Source organism: Pipra filicauda, unplaced genomic scaffold (genome assembly GCF_003945595.2).
Source record: "Pipra filicauda isolate LSUMZ 115617 unplaced genomic scaffold, ASM394559v2 scaffold44_size3831614_pilon, whole genome shotgun sequence".
NCBI lineage: Eukaryota > Metazoa > Chordata > Aves > Passeriformes > Pipridae > Pipra > Pipra filicauda.
The window spans coordinates 267,578-285,997 of NW_024104587.1; the positions used below are offsets into that span (position 1 = coordinate 267,578).

General features: G+C 47.4%; 1 protein-coding gene across 3 annotated transcripts in view; it reads left to right on the plus strand.

Annotated features, from left to right (window-relative positions):
* NTRK3 (neurotrophic receptor tyrosine kinase 3) overlaps positions 1-18,420 on the plus strand; it is a 218,187-nt gene that overhangs the window by 37,755 nt on the left and 162,012 nt on the right. For all 3 annotated transcript variants that reach the window (XM_039385919.1, XM_027711971.2, XM_027711972.2), the window contains one exon: positions 15,487-15,555. In XM_039385919.1, the coding sequence (XP_039241853.1) occupies positions 15,487-15,555 (69 nt within the window). The remainder of the gene's footprint in view (positions 1-15,486; positions 15,556-18,420) is intronic.

The following is an 18,420-nucleotide window of genomic DNA, read 5'->3' on the forward strand; positions in this document are numbered from 1 at the left end:
GTTTTTTTCCCCCTTCCCCATCACAGAGTCAGGGTGGAAAGGTGAGATACCCATGAAGGGGATTTTCACCATTCAGGTGCTCAAGTGGTAGACCTCAGAGTGTTCCAAAGTGCAGCTGGGCAGGTTCATGCCTGTCCTTTAAGGTTTGAAATTAGCTGTGTTAGTGTAAGGGGCTGGAGGTCAACCTGATCCCTGGAGTAGCAGTGGGTGACCTGGAGCCAGAAGTTTGGATCTAGAAATGGCTTTGGATTCCTCTTCCTTCTCCTTGAATGGGGACAATTAGGGCTCCATGGTCTTGTCTGATTGTTGATGATGTGAAGCCTATCACTGCTACAAGGCAATTAATCCGAAATATAACAGTGGATTTTGCAACATGGATCTATGTCTTCTGTTGGTGCTTGGACCAAGAGAGTTGAGTCTTTCCAAAAGAAGTACTGGCTGGATGTGGGTCTGGTGTAAACTGAATATCTTCCAATGTTATTTTGTGCCATTTCTTCAGATCATCTCACTGGGAGAAGTTGTGTTGGTGGGTTTCTGGTCCCATTTCTGTGCATCTTTGACAGTCCTTTGGCTGTTGCAGGAATAGTCCTGGACAACTGTATGCACTGGATGTGAGGACCAGCAAGTCTAGGCTGTGGAAGACTTGTAGCCAGATTCCTGGATGTTGGTGTTAGCAGGCAATGCAGCTGAACATAGAAAATGCTTGGTATTGACAGAAAACCTCAGTTTTTGGCTTGAGGCTGTACAAGAAAACTTTAGTGTGGTGTGGTTCCTAAATTTGAGACATAAACCATCTGAATACATATTTACTATGCTGCTGTGTTTAGCACAGCTTATTGAGGAAAGTCTTGCATGCTCTCAAACTCTCTGTCCCTTCTTCTAATGACAGTGGAAGTCTTTGGCTAATTTATTTGAACCTGATAGAGGGTTACAAGTCCTGAGGAGATCAACTTCCTACATGCATCATGAAAATAGGCAGAGGCATAGCAAAGAGAAGTTTTTGTAGTGCCTTGTAGGTAAGAATTTAGCCTTAGCAAATTCCTCATTAGGAACTGGGAAGTCCACAGGAGAACTATTTCACAGTGGACCAGGAACTGGTGCACGGGAGGGGTCACGACCTGTTTGCTGCTGGCCAAAGTGTGCAGCCCTCACTGGTCATGAGACAGTAAAGCTGTGCATGTAAGGAGGGTGAGCTCTCAGCAGGCTGAGCGAGACAAGTTGATATTTGCAGTGCCCGAGTCCCCCTTTACTGGTAAGCAGGTACTTAAGAGGCTGCTTCCCTCTAAATATTTTCCTGGGCGGCTGGGTACTCAACCAGCCAGTCAGGAGGCACTGCCTTGTATTTGCAGAGGGTAATTGTGCACACCTTATTTATTGTGTAGTAAAGAAAACAAATTAAGGCTGTGTAATTACAGAGACAGGCATGCTTTTAAATAAGGCTTAAGTAGTCAGATTTCTATTTAGAAAATTAATAATTGCCATTTCTATCTGCATTCAGAAGCTCTTCCTTAACTGTCTTCTGGAGGTTTATATGTACTCTAAATTAGTTTGTGGGCCAGCCCAGGCACAGCTTCTGTCAAAGATTACCCTCTCAGCATTGTCTACCAGAGTAAGGATGGGATTGAGCATCAAGCTTTCTCTTCCAGTCTTCACCCAAGAGTCTTAAACATGGAGACCCTGGAGTGCTTTGTGCTGAGTGTAACTGTTTTTTGAGTATGGTGTGGTCAGATCACCAGCTCCACAGGCTTTTTTATCTGTGTGACCATGTCGGTCCCTTTCTCCCCAAAATGAGGATTGAGGAATAACTGGAAGGTGCTGGCAGGAATGCCACAGGGACCTGCTTTGCCTGGTGAAATACTGAGATGGCTTGTTCTCACAGGCAAACCTGAGCTGTGATTAATCTGGAGCCTTCCAGAACCTCATCTGTCAGTTGTTGTTTTCTGAGGATGAGGATTTAGCTTCAGTGTCCTGGTTGGGTTCATGGCAGCTGTGTAGTGATCATATGAACTGGTGCCTTGGTATGGAATGTAGCTTTTTGCTTTGACATAGGAATTCCCAGAGATATGTTATGAGTTTAGGCTTTGATAGGCAAGATACTAGGCTGCATCCCCTGAAAACTGAGGGGGCTGAGGCAGGACAAAGTTGGTGAGTTGCCCTCTACCCTCTTCAGTGCTGCTTCAGGACAGGACTTGTAGCCCTCCAGCAGCTGAGGATCCTGCACTTTCAAAGGGCTGCAGGCAACCTTCTTGCAAGGCTAGTGAGGTTCCCTTTCTTTGCTCCGTGTCTGGGAACTTGATCGAGATCTTACACTAAATAGAGAAATAAACAAAGTATCAGAATGTTGAATTAGTGCAAGTAATAACACTGTTGCCTCTCAGTTGAGGTTAGAGGGTCATTTTCCCCTGCTCGGTGGTTAATGATCTGTCACCTTGTTCTGGATGAGCCATTCTTAAACTCTGTCTTATGCTCTCTCCAGTAACCAACTCCAGGCCCTGTGCCTGCCTGCAACTCTCTGCTTGATTCTGGATGTCCTATTACCCCTTCTCCTCCTTCCTAGTGGTTTCTCCCTGCTTTGTCCTTTCATCACTGCACTGCTGTCATACACATCCTGGCAGTCTCCTAACCCAAACTGTCATGTGTTAATTGCTCTTGATTTTCTATCCATACTCTTGGGTCAATGCAGCCTAACAAGTCTGTGTGTATCAGCTGGGGCACAGTATATGACTATATGTGAGCTCGTAGCTCACTGGGAAGGTAAAATGCATTTACCCAACTCACTTCCTTGATTGTTTAATGTGTTTTATTTTGCATTTGCTAAATAGGAACCAAATTTCTCCATGAATATATGGAAAATGAGAAGTATGAGAAAGTTTTAAACAACCTTTAAGTTGTATTAGGTGAATGTGTCTTTAGTAAACCTAACCAGGCAGGCAGCTTGGGTACCCTTTGATTCCTATTTGTGCTGCAAGGGTGTTCCTGCTGTAGCCCCTTCCAGGAGCAAACCTCTGTGCTGTGATTTACTCAGGGAGGCATTTTCCCCTGTATGTCTCTAGTTCTATAAAATGCTGGGCATGCTTATGGCGCAGTCACTAAAATAAACAGCTGTAGCATCTCCTCTGCTTCCATAAACTTTCCTGTTCTTCTCCCCATCTGCTTTGCCCCCTGGATACCAGTGTAGAGCAGGTCCTTGCTGATGTGCTAATCGGCAGCAGTGGTTTGATGGCATGTTTATTCCCTGTTTTATTGCCATAGGTGACTGATAAGCAGTTAACTGCAGCTATTCCTTTTTCTGCAGTGGCAGAGGTAGGTCCTGGGTTTTACCAGTCATTGTGCACAAGGCCAAAGGAGAGACCAGTTCCCTGCAGGACTGTGGCTTTCCTTCAGGCTGGGTTGAAATAATTTGACCTGCATTCAGAGGGCTGGGTAACTAATTTTGGACTGCAGGCTGCTTCACTTGGCTGTGGAGAGGGTTTGTTGCACTATAATAAAAGGGGAGTGGTGAGCTTGTGACTGATGTACACTAGTGGGACCTGAGAAAGAAAGTTTCCAGCTCTAGCACTGCACACCCTGTGGAAAGATTTGTCCTGCTTCAATTTTGGAATAACACTTGTTTCCTCTGTTTTTATTTGATTTATTTGAGGCCTAACACCTTGTATGATTTCTAATGAAACCTGACCTTGAGTTGTGTAATGCTATTTTAATGTAGGATGAGTTATAACAACTTTATCACAAATAAGTTTTGCCCACTTGAATTCTTACGTAATGCCTACCACTCTGATACCTGGGCTCAGGACTTACTGTGGCTTTGCCTCTCCTTCCTTCCTTTGAAATGTTGAGATGTTCTTTCCAGCTGCATTGTGAGACTTATTTCCCTTTCTGAAGTTTGATCAATTGTCTTTTGACTGACATGTGAAATGAGCAGCTGTGATTTTTGCAAAGGTCCTGTTTTTTTTCCCATCCCCTCTTTAAAAAAGTCTGCAGATGATGCTGGGAATGTTTAAAATGAGGTTGTTTCTACATGGGTGTGTGTGGTTTTGTGTATTGGTGTTTTTCTTTGGGTTGTGTTGTTTCTTTTTTTTTTTTTTTTTTTTTTTTTTTTCTTTTTGGCACAGAATGAGCTCATTTCTGGAGATTTGGGCATGACAAAGAGAGTGTCTTGTTTCTAGGTCTCTGAGGTCGCTGCAGCACAGAGGTACTCTAGAACAGCCTCCAACTCTCCCTCTTGCTTGTTTCCCAGACCCTGTGGCTCAGTTGGTTAGATGTGGAGCAAAGCATTTCTTACCTGCTTATGCCAGTGTGAGAGGAACCTCCCTGAGGGGTACCTGAGGACATGGAAAGCTTCTGGAGGAGAGAGTGAACAATCATGGCAGGATGACTGAAAGCTAAATGACTACACAAATTCTCTCCTGGGATTTTTCTTACCATGGTACTGGTTTACCAACAATATTATTGCAGGGTTGGTTTTCCCTTTTTGATATACTGGCAATAAGCACCAGGGCAGAAAAATAGAAACATTAAAATCATATGTTGTTTGAGCAATAAGATACGACAGGGCATGAAAGATGGGACATTAATTCATGATGGTGTGTGACAAGTCAGGAATTTAAATGTCATAAGTTAGGCAGTCATGGATTTTTATTGGAATTATAAAATTTTATTACAATACTGGTCGAGGGGTGGAGTTTCCCACCAGCCCCCTCCCATTATTTGTATTTGGGAAGGGATGAGCTGTGAATTATGTCGGATTCAAGAGGCTGTGGGGTGTTTACAGGGCTGCCAGTGAGACCCAGGGGTGTGTCTCCCTGGGGAGCTGTGAGTGTCTTTAGTCGTGCTAGTGACTGTGCATGAGCATGTTCCATGCCTGCTGTCCTCCAGCGTGCCTGAGGTCATGGGTGGCCCTTCCCGGCACTGCTGCCCAGGGAGCTCTGCCGGTGCCCACGGGTGTCCCGCGGGGTGGGGCCACGTTCAGCACCACGGACAGGGCCGGTGGCCCCTCGTCCTCCCTGCCTGCAGCCTGGCCTCTGACCCAGCCTCCCTGCCTGCACCGAAGCCTCCCGGCTTCCCCACCTCTTGCTCAGCCCAGCCAGCAGTTTGCCCCGCTGCGTGCAGCCCTTGCCCTTCTTTGCCTTTCTCTTGGATCAAGCTCCTTCACCTTCCAGTCCCAACCAGGCTTTCGGGGCAGTGAGGGATTAGTGCCTGTGCATTCCTGGCTGCAGCTGTGAGCAGGGTCAAGGTGTGATCCAGTCTGGGTCACTGCTGGTGGTGCCTTTGTGCTGCTGTGAAACCAGCCTGCCCAGGTGCCTGTTTGACAGCTGCAATACCTGCAATATCCCTGAAAGTGTTCAAGGCCAGGCTGGATGGGTCTCTGAGCAACATGGTCTAGTGGAAGGTGTCCCTGCCCATGGCAGAAGGCTTGGAACTAGATGATCTTTAAGGTCCCTTCCACCCCAAACCACTCTGTGATTCTATGAATGCTAACTTTCTGAACTGCGGTGTTTCCTGGCACTGACTTTGCTCTGCAGCGTGAATGGAGTTGTTTTTGCAGCACCACTGCCTGGCTGCTGTCTGGGGGTTTCTCACATGAGTAGTTCTCTAGGACATCTGCCATCCAATCTCGCTGCAACCGCAATCCGTGGGCTTTGGCTAAATGTTTGTTGTATCCAGTTGTGCGTGTTGGTAATTGTGGGTAATTTGCTGTCTCGGAATAATGAAAGAATGCCTGCTGCACTCTGAAGCACTCGGTTCTTTGCGGTGATTAGTTTTTTCATTTGAAGATATTCCTCACAGGGCCCAGCAAAACACACTTCTTTTTAGGTGCATCATGTATTGAGAAGAACGGGAAACATGTGACTTCTGTGTCCAGACGTTCTTTTCTGTTTTGACAGAGCTAACTGTCAAAGGCAAAACGTGTTTCTGCTTTTGGGGTGGTTATAAATGTGGAGTGTAGCAGGCAGGCTTTGCTGAGTTCTGGCTGTATTAAGTCACCACCAGTTCCCTGTCCCCCTCAGCCAAGCGTGCCCGGAGCTGTGAGGAGGCACATCATGCCATGGCTCAGGTGTTGCTGCAGGCAGGCCTCTGCTCAGTGTTACTCCTCCCTGTGTGCTCAGCTGCTGCAAACAGGCTTTTGGGAAGAAATACTCCTATGCCCATGCTCAGGTGCACTTCAGGCATCTGCTGCCTGCTTGCTCCCCATGCCCACCCCACGGACCCCTGGGGGGAAGCAGCAGCCTGGTGCGAGGCAGTTCCCTGCTTGGTGCTGTCTGTCTCCCAGGCTGAGGGTTTTTCTTGCTTTTTGATGAGGCAGAGCTGGAGCATGTCAGCCTCACCTCCTGCTGTGGCCAGCAGCCTCTGCACAGCATGGGAGGTGGCAGCTGCCATCTCCACTGGCTGATGGCATGGTCCCGTTGGTTCCTCATGTGTGCACCTCCCCGTGCTGCCCCAAGGCCCCTGCGTGCTCTGGTCCCTCATGGTGCTCAGCTGCTGCTCCCGGGCCCTCGGTGCTGTGGGTGCAGGTAGCTCTGCTCCCCGCCAAGGTGGGGCGAGTGCTGCAGGCTAATGGCAGGCTTTCTTTTCATTAGCTGCTGTAAACACAGCTCTCTGGCAGCAGCCTGCTTTTCTGAGCCCAGGAAGACCATTTTTCCTTTTATCTATAATTTAGTGAAGTGTCAAACCACAGAAGTTTTAATGATAATAAGCAGCAGAGGAAATTTATTTATTCGCTGCATAGGTGGGTTTCATTCCAGGGCTGTGGATTTATTTTTTTTTTTTTTTTTTTTTTTTTTTTTACTTCCCTCATGAAAAATGTTGGCTGCTCATGCAACCTCCCTCCCTCCCAGTGTGTTCAAGTGACCTTCCCTGAGAAGTTCACCACTGCAGTTCCTGCTTGGCTCAGTGGCTTTCCAGCCCTCTCCCACACAGGACCTTTGGGCCAAGTGAACTAGGAAAGGAGAAGCGAGGAAAATATAGCAAGGTGGGAGCATTCATGTGCTTGGTGAGGTGTAATGGGAGATAAGGGATTCATGAGTTTCCCGTCTTTCACTTCCTCCTGTTGCTGTGCATTACTTACATCTGCTTCCCAGACCAGCTTCTGGGATGGACTTGACTGCTGAGGAAAAGCAGAGAAGGAATTTTTTGGGATTACATGTAGTGCTTGCCTTCTGTCAGCCTATGAAGCTGCCAGTGGTGACTGGAGATAAAAAGTGGATTGATGTCATATGGAAGGACCAGGACTCCTTCCTGAGGTCCAGGAAGGCAGAGGGTGGAGTTTGGGGCTGGTCAAAGCTGAGCAGGGGATGGGATGAGGATGTGGGAGAGACAGGGACCAGTCTGGAGAGATAGAGTTGCAACAAAGACTTTGAAGCAAGGGATCTTTTGGAAAGAAGGTTGAAATGGAGCAGAAGGGGGATGGGTTGTAGAAGAGTTGATATGGAAAATGGATCTGGAGAGGAGAGGGAGAGTTAACTGGGGTAGGGAAGAAGCATGTGTGTGTGGGAGACCTGCAGGGGGAAGCAGGGATAAGGGAGAAATGGATTTGCTAGCAAATACTTGGGAACTGTGCCTCTGAACTAACCAGAACCTTCCTCTCCCATTTCAATGTGGCTTTGGAGGCAATATTAGAATCTTCCTAATTATTTTTCTTGGACGAGTTTTACGATCCTGATGATATTAATTATTCTTAAAGGTCAACAGCACTCACTTGAATCCCCTTCTGTTCTATCATGTAATCAGTTAATTAATTGGAAACCATTTAGCAGAGTCTGCCGAGAGCTTACCCTACCTTATGCCCTGTTGTTTTGCTATTGCTGGAGATATATATATATATATTCATATTTATACCCCTTCTTTTCTTCAGAAGCTCTGCAGAGCTCTCGGTACCATCCCAGTCCATCTCATCCTCTGGCACCCTTCCCTGAGTCAGGCAAATTGGGGCTCAGGCCCAGCTGTTAGTTTTGTCTTTACTGACCCCCTGCAAGAGCAATGTTTGAGATTATTCAGGGCTCATTGATTTCTGGGCATCCAAGTAGGTGGGGATGTTTAATTTTTTTTTTTTAATATATAAATTTGATGCAAGAACCTTCTAACAGCTGAGAGCACAGTGCTTGTTCTGGAGGGAGAGTGATAACTAGACTGTCTCCCAGCACATCTGTTCTTGATGTGCTGGCATTGAGGCTCTTGTGTGGACCTTCTCCCAGAGTCTGCCTGGGCATTTGGAGTGACCTCCCATCTGGAGTGGTACCTCCTGTGCACCTGTCCTTGCTGCTTTCAGTGTATCCAAGGGGAGGTGGTGGGAAGCCTGAAAGTCTGGTGTTCATGGAATCATAGATTCCTTAAGGTTGGGAAAGACCTCTGAGTTCATCAAGTCCAATTATGGCATACTTGGAGATGCTGGGGAATGTCCTGAGGGCATGGATCTGCTTCCCACACCATCCCCTCGAGCTTTGTCTTGCCCACAGCACTGAGTTCTCTCACACAGAGCTATTGGGTTTGTGCTGGGCTCTCTGGAAACCTGTGAGCAGGAGTCATTCCCCAGTTGTTCCCTGTTCTCAGCTCAAAGAACAATGAAATTTGAAGCAAACAGGCAGAGTAAACCCAACCCCTCACTGGAGCTGTCAGCTGTCAGCCCTTGTCCTCAGTCAGCATACATCTCCATTATTATTTCTGCATGCAGAAGCAGGAGGAAAGCCCAACACATAGTCATATTTTGGGCCTGGAATTACTGCAGTTTGGGACAGAAGAGAGAGGGTGAGGGCAGTGCAGCCCTGAGGACCTCTGGCTGCAGGAGGGCAGCCATGGGGAAGGGCTCTTACTTATTGCAGGTTGATTTTTCTTCTCCTTGAGCAGAAGACTGGCCTATTCCATGGATGCTGCTGGACTCTGCCCTGCAGGGAAGCTGGCAGGCAAAGGGAAAGCAACTGCAGGGTTGACCCAGCTTTTAACCTTTCCTTAAGTCCTCTGAGAGCCCAGATGTCTTTGGAGAAGAGCAATGGAAAGTGCACACAACAAGGGCAAGATGAGTTTAGTCCAGAGGGTCAGATCCCTGCATCTGATGTGCCTCAAGGCACAGGGGACAATATTACCCACATCTGGTGATGCCTTCCCATCTGTACCACGTGCTGAACCAAAACTGTGAGCAGCAATGAATTCTGAAGGGTGATTTGTCTCCAAACAAAGCTGCATGCAGCTGGGAAATGCCTCAGAAGAGATGACTTAGAGGGTATGAAAGTGTCATGGCGTAGGAGATGGCCTTAAAATAGCCCTTAAAGTAAAGGATGGGTTGGGTTGAAGGCAGCAGCAGGACATGGCTTGCTGCGTTGGCAAAGGTAGTGGGAGGAGAGGCGTGGGGCAGATGTGCTGCTGGCACTGGCCGTGGGAGCCCTGTGACAGAGGCGTGCTGCCTCACGCCTTCCCACTTGCTCTGCAGCTTTTGTTTTGTAAAGCTGTTGTTTAAAGAACAATGAAGGAGACCAGCCCCTTTCACTTCCCTCAGCACTGTTTCAGTGGCAGCTGGGAATTTACAAATCAGGGTCCTGCAACTGAGAAGTGCAGAGGGGTTGGTGGTTCCTCCTTCAGCATCACACCTCCAGGACCTGTGCTCTGCATATGGAATGGTGGGGTCTCTTCCTCTGTGTCACCCGTGATGGTTTCTCGCTCCTCTCTTGTGCAGGGTGCTCTGAGTTTGAGAAATTATTGCAGATTCTGATTGTAGCCCTAGAACAAGAAGCAATTTGTGGAGAATGAGATGATAATGTGATGGCATGTGCTGTGTGACAAGTGCCTTACAGGGCACAGGACAGAACCTGTGGACAGGATAAAGGAGTTAGTTATGCTGCCCAAACTCACAAAGGAAGATTGAACCTTGCAGTCTTTATTGCTTCTGCATGTTTGAGGTCAGTAAAGACATGGGGGTTGCTGAGAGGTTGCTTGAGTAGCAGAACTGGGCTGTAGGTAATGCCAGACCATGACCGAGGACCTCTGTAAACTGTCTCACTCCTCCATAGCACCAGTATACACATTCTGGTGATGAGCCTGGACAGGGAGGAGATCGAGGAGAAATCTTGGCAGCTATAAAATCTGAGGCTGACCAGTTCCACAACTCTGTTCTGCTCACTCTGCTTCCTGAGTGTGCAAGGTTTGCATGTGCTTGGCATTGCCTGGTCCTTTTTCAGGCTGTGTCAAGCATGTCCTGCTGGGGCTTGGTGCAGAGCCATCAGAGATTTCAGTTGAGTCTAATATTTGCAGGGCCTGATTTGTGAGGAGACCTGTCCTGCCACAGCTTCTGGGACTTGTTGGGGTAATTTTAGCACATTCATTAAGGGAGGACAGTACATTTTTTCCCTTAATGAGCAAAGCTGCTTACTAAACAGGAAGCAGAGGGAGGGGGACGGGGAAGGGGAGGCGGGTGGTGGGGAGTGTAACATTGCTTTTAGAGGTCACTGGAGTTATCTGGCAGGGATAAGCAAGCCCCAGAGTAACTTTCCAGCATTTCTCTGGTTCAAACCCGAAGCTTTAGCAGCTTCCTTGCTGCAGATATGAAGCCTGGATGGAGCTGCCCCTACAACAGCATGTGAGGCTGCTGACATTCTCCTCTCCTGTGGCCATCAGCACCCAGCTAAGGCTGCAGCGAACTGTGAGATGATGGGAAGCACCTGTTGTGCCCAGATATCAAGGGAGTTCCATGCAGTGCCATCAGCATATCCAACGCTGGGGACCACAGCTGAGGATGTGCATCTCTCCTCATTTCTGCCAGGCAGTCACTGGTGCTCCCTCAGCCCCAGCTGCTCTGTGCAGTTAATCCTCCGCAGTCAGGATTTTCAGAGTGGCACCATGTTATTAAAACGTGTGAAAAACTTCTCCCATGCAGAAATAAACGTGTCAGGTTGGAAACAAGGGCGAGTGGAGGATGAAACTATGTGGAGGAGGCACAGGCATGCAGGGTCCCTCCCCAGCAGCAGCGTTTCTGCCATTGCGTTGAGCTGAACTGCATAAAATAACTTACAGTTTAATTACAGGGGCTCCTGCTTGTTGGTGTCATTAATGAGGCAACTGGCTTAATTTAGCTGAATAAAAATTGCTTTAATAGTGGAAACACTTTTGGCTGCTGGCTAATTGAGGGGAAAAAAACCCCATGCTGTCCCCTCTTCACTGAAGTGCCCTTGTTCTGGGCCACACAGATCCAGACTCCTCTTTGTCCCACATCCACACATCCCCTTTTAAACCCAAGAGCTTGTTCAGGAGATGTACCTCCATGGTCCCATCTGTCACTTGTGCTGGGACAAAATGGCAAAGGTCACCTCCCCTTCCCTGCTGGTCACTAGCAAGTGCCTGCAGGAGCTGTGGGAGAGTGTGCAGGACATGGCATGTCCCTTCCTGAAATGTAGGAGAAGGATGAAGGGAGAGAGCAAGAACTAGGATTTAGCTGTCACTCAGTGGTAGCAGCCTGTGTCTGAGGTGTGGGAGGGTTGCTGTTGGAGAAGGATGGTGGGGATAGGGCATGATGAGCCACCTGCAAAGCAGGAGCCTTAGGGGCACGGTTGCTGCAGCAGGAAGATTGTGGAGTGGTGTTGGGTCTGAGTCATGGGTGGGATAGGTGGTTGCTGCCCTGGACCTGGTCTGAGGGCCATCCAACACCTTTTCCCTCCCCAACGCCTTTAAAACTTGCTCTGGAGGCAAAAAAGACCCTGGCAGCTATTTATAAAGACTATCTCAGTGGAAAAGAGCATCTTGTGAGTGATGGAGAAAATGTCCCATGGCAAAGAAGCAGTTTGAATATGTTCCAGGAGCACTGATGGCAGGTCTGTCCTGAGAGAGACTTGTTCATCATTGAGAAATACGCAGGGAAGGCATTTTACTTCCCTCTGCCTGTGTTTCCTTGACGTGTGATATGCCATATTTTATTACAGGTGGAGCTGGTGCATAGGCTGTTATAAAGGTTGTCTGGCACACTTTGCTGCAGGACTGCTTCCACTTTCCTATAACTCTGCCAAATTTTAATTGCTCAGACTGAAGTTTTCTGTGTTGTGTGTCTGCTCCTGGCTGAATTCTACATTTTATTGTTATTTCTTTCTAGTTTCACATAAGAACTTTCTCAAATGCTTGAGGTGGAGGAAAGGAGGGGGGAAAACAAGCTGTTTTGCTCAAACTAGAAAATACTGGTGATGCTCCTGTTGCAGAGCAACTGCATCCTCCTTTTGTGGAGGGGAAGAAAGTTTGTCAAAGGGCAGATTTTGCTTGGAAGACTTGATTTTGCTCTGGGACATCTTATGTCAGCAGAATGGGTTTTGATCCAGCTGGAGGAAGAAGTTTAATAAAGGATGTTTGGGAGCAGATAGGGCAGAGGAGCAACAATTCTTGTTGGACACTGGGGCTGGGCTGGAAGGATGTAAAAGTATGGAAGATCGTAGGAAATTTGGACATGGGTAAGGAAATTGAGGCTGAGAAATATTTGGGAGTGGTTGGAGAGCAATGAATAGTGTGATTCAGCCTGCTGGGAGGGGGAAGCAATGGGGTCAGGAAGGAGAGAGCTGGCACTGCCCAACCATGGCACAGGAGGATGGGGGTTCTTGTCACTGCAAACAAGAGAGATTTGGAGGTGGCCACAGACCTTCAGTCTTGGAAACAGCTGCCAAAAGGCAGAATGGGCAACTGGAACTGGGAGAGAACTAGCCCTGGCTGAAAGTGCCTTGATTTTCCCCAATCCTCCCTGTTTATGTTGTACAGGACACTGGGAAACTTGGTGCAGCTGAGGTTTGAGCACAAACAGGATTTACAAAGTGCTGGAGCTCAAAGTTTCACCTGTAGAGCTGTAATTTAGTCTCCTCCTGTGAATGTACTGTGATTCCATCTCTAATTACAGAATCACATGCTACCTTCCCTATGAAACCTGCCCCATCCAGCACGTGGGATTGATCTCTTCTGGGGAGAAATCAGTGCTGTGCTATGAGGTTTCTCTGGAGGAGCTCTATCTTTTGCAACAAAAGTCAGTAGCTGTACCTTCGTGGAATCCCAATCCTGGCATCTCTGACCTTTGGAGTTTTTGTGATTGAAATGATGTATTTTTAATGTGTGTTTGTGTGCAACTCCTTTCTGTTTCTGTGCTGAGATCTGTCTCTGAGGCTGAGGAAGGACCTTTCTGACATTTTGAATGTCCAGGGTGTCTGTTTCCAATGATAAACATGTTCCTCCCCATGTGTGTCCTGACTGATCTGAAATCAGCTGTGGGTGTGTGTGCCCTGACCAGCCCTGTGTAAGTTGATGGTCAGGTCAGATTGAACAGCAGCTTTGCCATTTGAGAGCAGAGTCTCCTGCCAGATGTGTGCAAGGGAAGACCAGTCTCCTCTTTGCCTAATGTTGTTGCGGGTTGTTGTCTGGGGGAGGGAAGAGGTGGTAAGAGTTGCTTTCCAAGGACTGCAGGAGATGAGAAGCGGAGCACATCTGCCTGGCAAAGCTCCTTGCATTAGTGAGGTTGCATCCTTTCTCCATCTCTCTGTGTCCTAAATTGTAATAACACGATCATGCTATTTTTGATTCCCTTATTTGCGTGGAAAGCCTGTTGTTTTTTCTCTTCTCTTTCAGAATCCAATTTTCTCTTGACATTTCTGCCTAATGTAGCAAAACATGACCTTTGAGAAAGGACATTCCAGTGAGATTCACTCCCTCCTCTGCATCTCTGCCTCTCTCCCACATCTTGCTGTCTCTCATGCATCCCCTTTACGCTTCCTTCTTCTCCCTAGGCTGGGGGAGGGAGTTTACTGTCTCACTTTTCAGTAACAGTGAGCTGCTCCTTCCCCTCCTACTTTTCATCTGTCCTCGCAAAGTTTCCAGGTGCTCAGTGCTCTGGGGTGGATAAGAGATGGAGTCTTGTAATATTTTTACTCTTCTCTGCTTAGCTTCACCTGCAATTTTTGCCACCTTTATCAGAGGCTGGAAGCAGTTTGTCTACAGCCATAGGAATGGTGGGATCATAGTCATGTGAAATAAGGTACCTGTGGTTTGCCATGGTTTCCGCAGCGGGGTAGTCTGATGTGAAGCAGAGACAGAATTTAATGAGGCAGCACTGTGCCATCATGGTAGTTGGGATTATTCTTCTGCCAGGCTCGTGGAGAGCCTTTGGGACGATGCTTTGCTGTGTGAGCAGCTTCCCCACTCCTAATTGCAGACTTCTGGGCTTCACAGCATTGCTTGTGCAGGTGGGACAGGACAGAATTGCTTTTCCCTTGCTGCAACCTGGTGTAAGGCAGCAAATAAATCTGTCATCCCAAATCCTCGTGCATCAGACCTATACCAGCAGGAGCCATTAAAGGGTTTGCTCTCTCGGTTTTAGCATGTTTCTGCAAATTAAACAGGGACTGGGTCGGGCAGAGCTGGGCCGTCCACTGTCACTGCTGTGCCACCTTGCCTCATACCTCCTGCCTGGCCAACCCAGAGTTGAATGAACCTCCAGGTGTTTCGTGCCTCTGGCCTTTCCTCGCTCTTCCCAGCAGGCAGGGCTGAGGCAGAAGGGTGCCTGCAGCCTTGCGCTGAGCTGCCCTGCCTGCAGCTCAGAGTGGGGATGGATTTGGTGAAGGATGTGAGGCAGCACCTCCTGTGTGTTCTGGAGGCCAGCAGAGATTGGAACATTGGTTTTCTCCCAGAGCTTGCAACTGCCCATCTCTCTGCTTCCCCCATGGACTGGTCAGTCAGTTAGGGGCTCTCAGGCTGGCTGAGTGTCCCTGGGAAGGCTGCTCACTACAGAATGTGCTTTATTGCCATCTTCTTATGCTGTTGGAAACCCAGTGCTTTCCTCTTTCTGCTTTTCTACCCCACATTTCTTTCTTTTTTTTTTTTTTTTTTTTTTTAATTAATTCAGTTGCTTTTCACTCTTTCATCCTCTCTGGCTTTCAGCTGAAGAGATGTCTACTGGGTTGCAAAGCTCTCCCAGGTAGATGAGATTTATGTTTTTGCAAGTTTGGGCAGATGGAGAGAGGGATGGGGAGCTGTTGGCTGCTGTAGCAGTGGTACCCCTGGGTGCAAGAAACACACAGTCATACTGGGACACCTGGAGCTTACAGCTACTGCAGATCATTTGATAACACCTTGGGTAATCATCATGCTGTCATTTGAACCTGGCTGTTACTATTTTTAACATGAGGTTTCTACTTAATTTTTTGTTCAAGTTCTGAAATTAGACTTGTTCTTTTTGCTTATGGTTGGTTGAGCTCCAGATTCATGGGCAAGAATCAGACATTGGATTTTTTTTTCTTAACACTGCAGCAGGATATAAATCATTTTCCTCCTTAAAAAAAAAAAAAGTAAAATGAGAAACTTTCATTTGGGTTTGTCCTCATTAAAATCTCTCATTATTAAATCTAAACTTGCATGCTGAACTGCTTGATGGCATCCCTGTTGAGGAGGACGATGAGATCTGTGGAGGTGGTATGGCCACGTGCAGAAAGAACTATTTACTGTGACTACTTCTCTTTTTTTTTTTTTTTTCTTGTTAATTTTCAGAGACCTCTCCGGGAACCGCCTCACCACTCTGTCATGGCAACTCTTCCAGACCCTGCGGCTCTTTGAACTGTAAGTCCTGCCCTGGGGGTACTGCCTGGGAGAAGAGGGGAGGCTGAGAGGAGGAATGATATCCAAAGAGAGCTATTTTGAAGCCTGTGAATGATTACCTAAAACTCCAGTGGGCAGCACCATCCTTGGAAGGGTTTCCTGGGTACAGGAGCACCAGAGCAGAACTGCTTCTCTTTTAACTTCACAGCAGCTGGCTAATTAACGTCGGGATGATGAACAAGTCATGCTTGGGGTAGTAAATGGTTGACTAACTCTGGGATCACATTAGAAATACTTACTAGGCCAGATTTTGAGTGAATCTCTTCAAATACTTGCTCTTCATCTGTTGCAGGGTAGGAATAACTGTTTTTCTTTAGTTGGTAGACATGCTTTGTAAGATGCCTGGATTTTTAGACAAATGATTCTCTTGCTCTCTAACAACAGAGGCACCTCCCAGCTCTGATGTGGGAGATGGTGAGATAGTGACTCTCCTGGGGCACTGGTGGCCTTCAGCCTGCTGAATTATTGATAGAGCATTCAGCATCGTGCTTGAAGAAAAAGTGGACACGAAATCAATGGAGCGTTGCCCTGATGACCTGTTTTGTTGAATTTTAGAAATAGTTGTTTGGTGGGTATAAAAAAATATATATGTAGGATTTGTCCCAGAGGATCCTGGGAAGCTCCATTCATCCTCACCAATGATCAATAGAGCTGTAAGCTACAAGTGACTTATGAAAGAATAAAGACAGTCTTTCAAGTGGGAGTAAGTGTGTTATCACCAGTGTTACTGCAGTGTATTTTATTTCTGTCAAATTGTTAAATGAAAAATACTAATAGTGATATTAGAAAATAGCGAAACGCCCTTCTGATGGGAAAATTTGGCTTGCAGAGTTAAAATGCTGAATTTGGAATTTGTCTCCTCACTGATTACAGCTCTAAATATTTTTCAAGTCTGGCTCGGGTTTCAAGTTTAATAGCATGAGTCATTTGTATTCTTAGACCTTTACTTATTGTCATTGTGCTGTCTGGCAAAACTCAGATTGATGGTTGTTACCCAGGAGAGACCCAAGAGTGGAGGAGCAAATGGGGCTGCAGTCCTGAGCTAGTGGCACTGGCAGGGCCTGGGGTAATGGTGAGCCTGCAGATTAATGGGAATATTTCCAGTGGAGCTCATTTTTATGTGCCTTTGCTCCGTTTCCTCATATTTTGTTTCTTCAGGCACATCCCAGGTCTACCAGCCCCCATCAGGTTCAAAAAACCAATACCGAGCAAAAAGGGAATTGAGAAGCTGCTTTTGGGGCAGCAAAGGGTACTTTGCCTGATGAAGTATATACCTGTGTTGTCCTGATATGATGATCCTGGCAGGGAGCTGGCGTGCTTGGGGTGGCTTTGGTTGCTGTCAGCAGGGTCACTTGGGGCCAGCACTCCACAGCAAGGCAAGCGGGAAGGAGCTGAATTACTTGGCTCGCGTTGGAGCTGTGCTCAGAGCTGTTTTCTTGGAGATAACAAGCCCCAATGAACGAAACAATAATGCCTGTAGAACTGTGGGAGATCACAGGGCTGGTTGGTAGGAAGTTGTGATGGGGTGGGAAAGCAACACCAATGTGGTGTTGTCCATAGTGTCCCATAGGGACACTTGGCATAGTGTGGGGCAGGAGGCTCAGCTGAATCTCTGCTGCTCCAAGTTGTGAAAGGGGTCTTGACAAACCACTTCCTGGCACCAGCTTCAGTGAGCAATTTAGACCTACAAATGTGCCTGCCCACAGGGGCTGCCTTGCTGTTGGCTGAGCTGGAGTAAGAGCCTGGTGAACTTTATTTTTCCTGAAGAATTACTTTGTCACTGGTGCTTCCTGACAGATGTTCCTCTCTGAGCTCCTTGTCATCAAGGATCCTCCATCCCTATAAGCACAGCTGAGATGGAGACTACCAGAATAATGTGATGATGCTGTTCCCCAAACGTGACAGGAGAGGGATATTTTACCTGATGTCCACAGGGACCTCAGTGTTTAAGGGGCAGAGGGATGTGCCTGCAGTGTCCTTCCTTGGGCCATGAGACTGTCCTGCTAAACCTTGGATTTGTTGGAAAGAAGGCAGCACAGAGGTGTAGTCTGAGAGGTGTAGCCTGAGCTATGGGCTCTGAATTGATGTTGGGAATTAAGGTAAAGGCATATGTTGTCTACATGGTGGTCACAGTGCTAGAAGGATGGGACCTGCTGGTGAAAAAAAACAATCCTCAAAGATAGTGAGGAATTACTAATGGATGTGCAAAAGTGGGAAATACGGTATTTTTTATTTTTTTTTTTTTTTTAGAAATGCAGAGGATGGGTGAGTAAGAGACAGTTTTTTGGCACACTGAGCTCCAAAGAGGCTTCCAGAACCAGGAAGGAGATAGAATACATGGCCCACATAAAGTGAGTGTGAAACACTGGTGAAAGCTAGAAAAGGAGTTGCAGATTGATATCAACCAAGGACTTGAAGTTGAGCCAAAACTCTCTGGAAAGGGAGAAGGTGGTGAGCAGCAGAGACCAATACAGAGACAGTAAGCCTGAGGAAGGCAGACTGAGCAGCAGTGTTTGTGCACAGCAGTGGAGAGTCTAGAAGACTCCAGGGACACAGAGATGCTGGCAAGAGTCTTCTCTAGAGGGTTAGGGCAGTGTGGAGGGTTGTGGGACAAGCAGATCTGCAGTGGCTCACCAGAAGCACCTTATATTGAGTGTCAGTGCCCCTGTGCTACCAGGCAATTGTGGATCCAGAGGGAGGATAGTCATCAAAGCTAAAACTGTGACTTACAACAAGGCAGCTTGGAGCAGTGGAGCATGTGGTGAGGGAACTGATGGGAGAATTGTCTCCAGGAGAGTGTTGGGAGGAGAGGAGCTACAACTGACT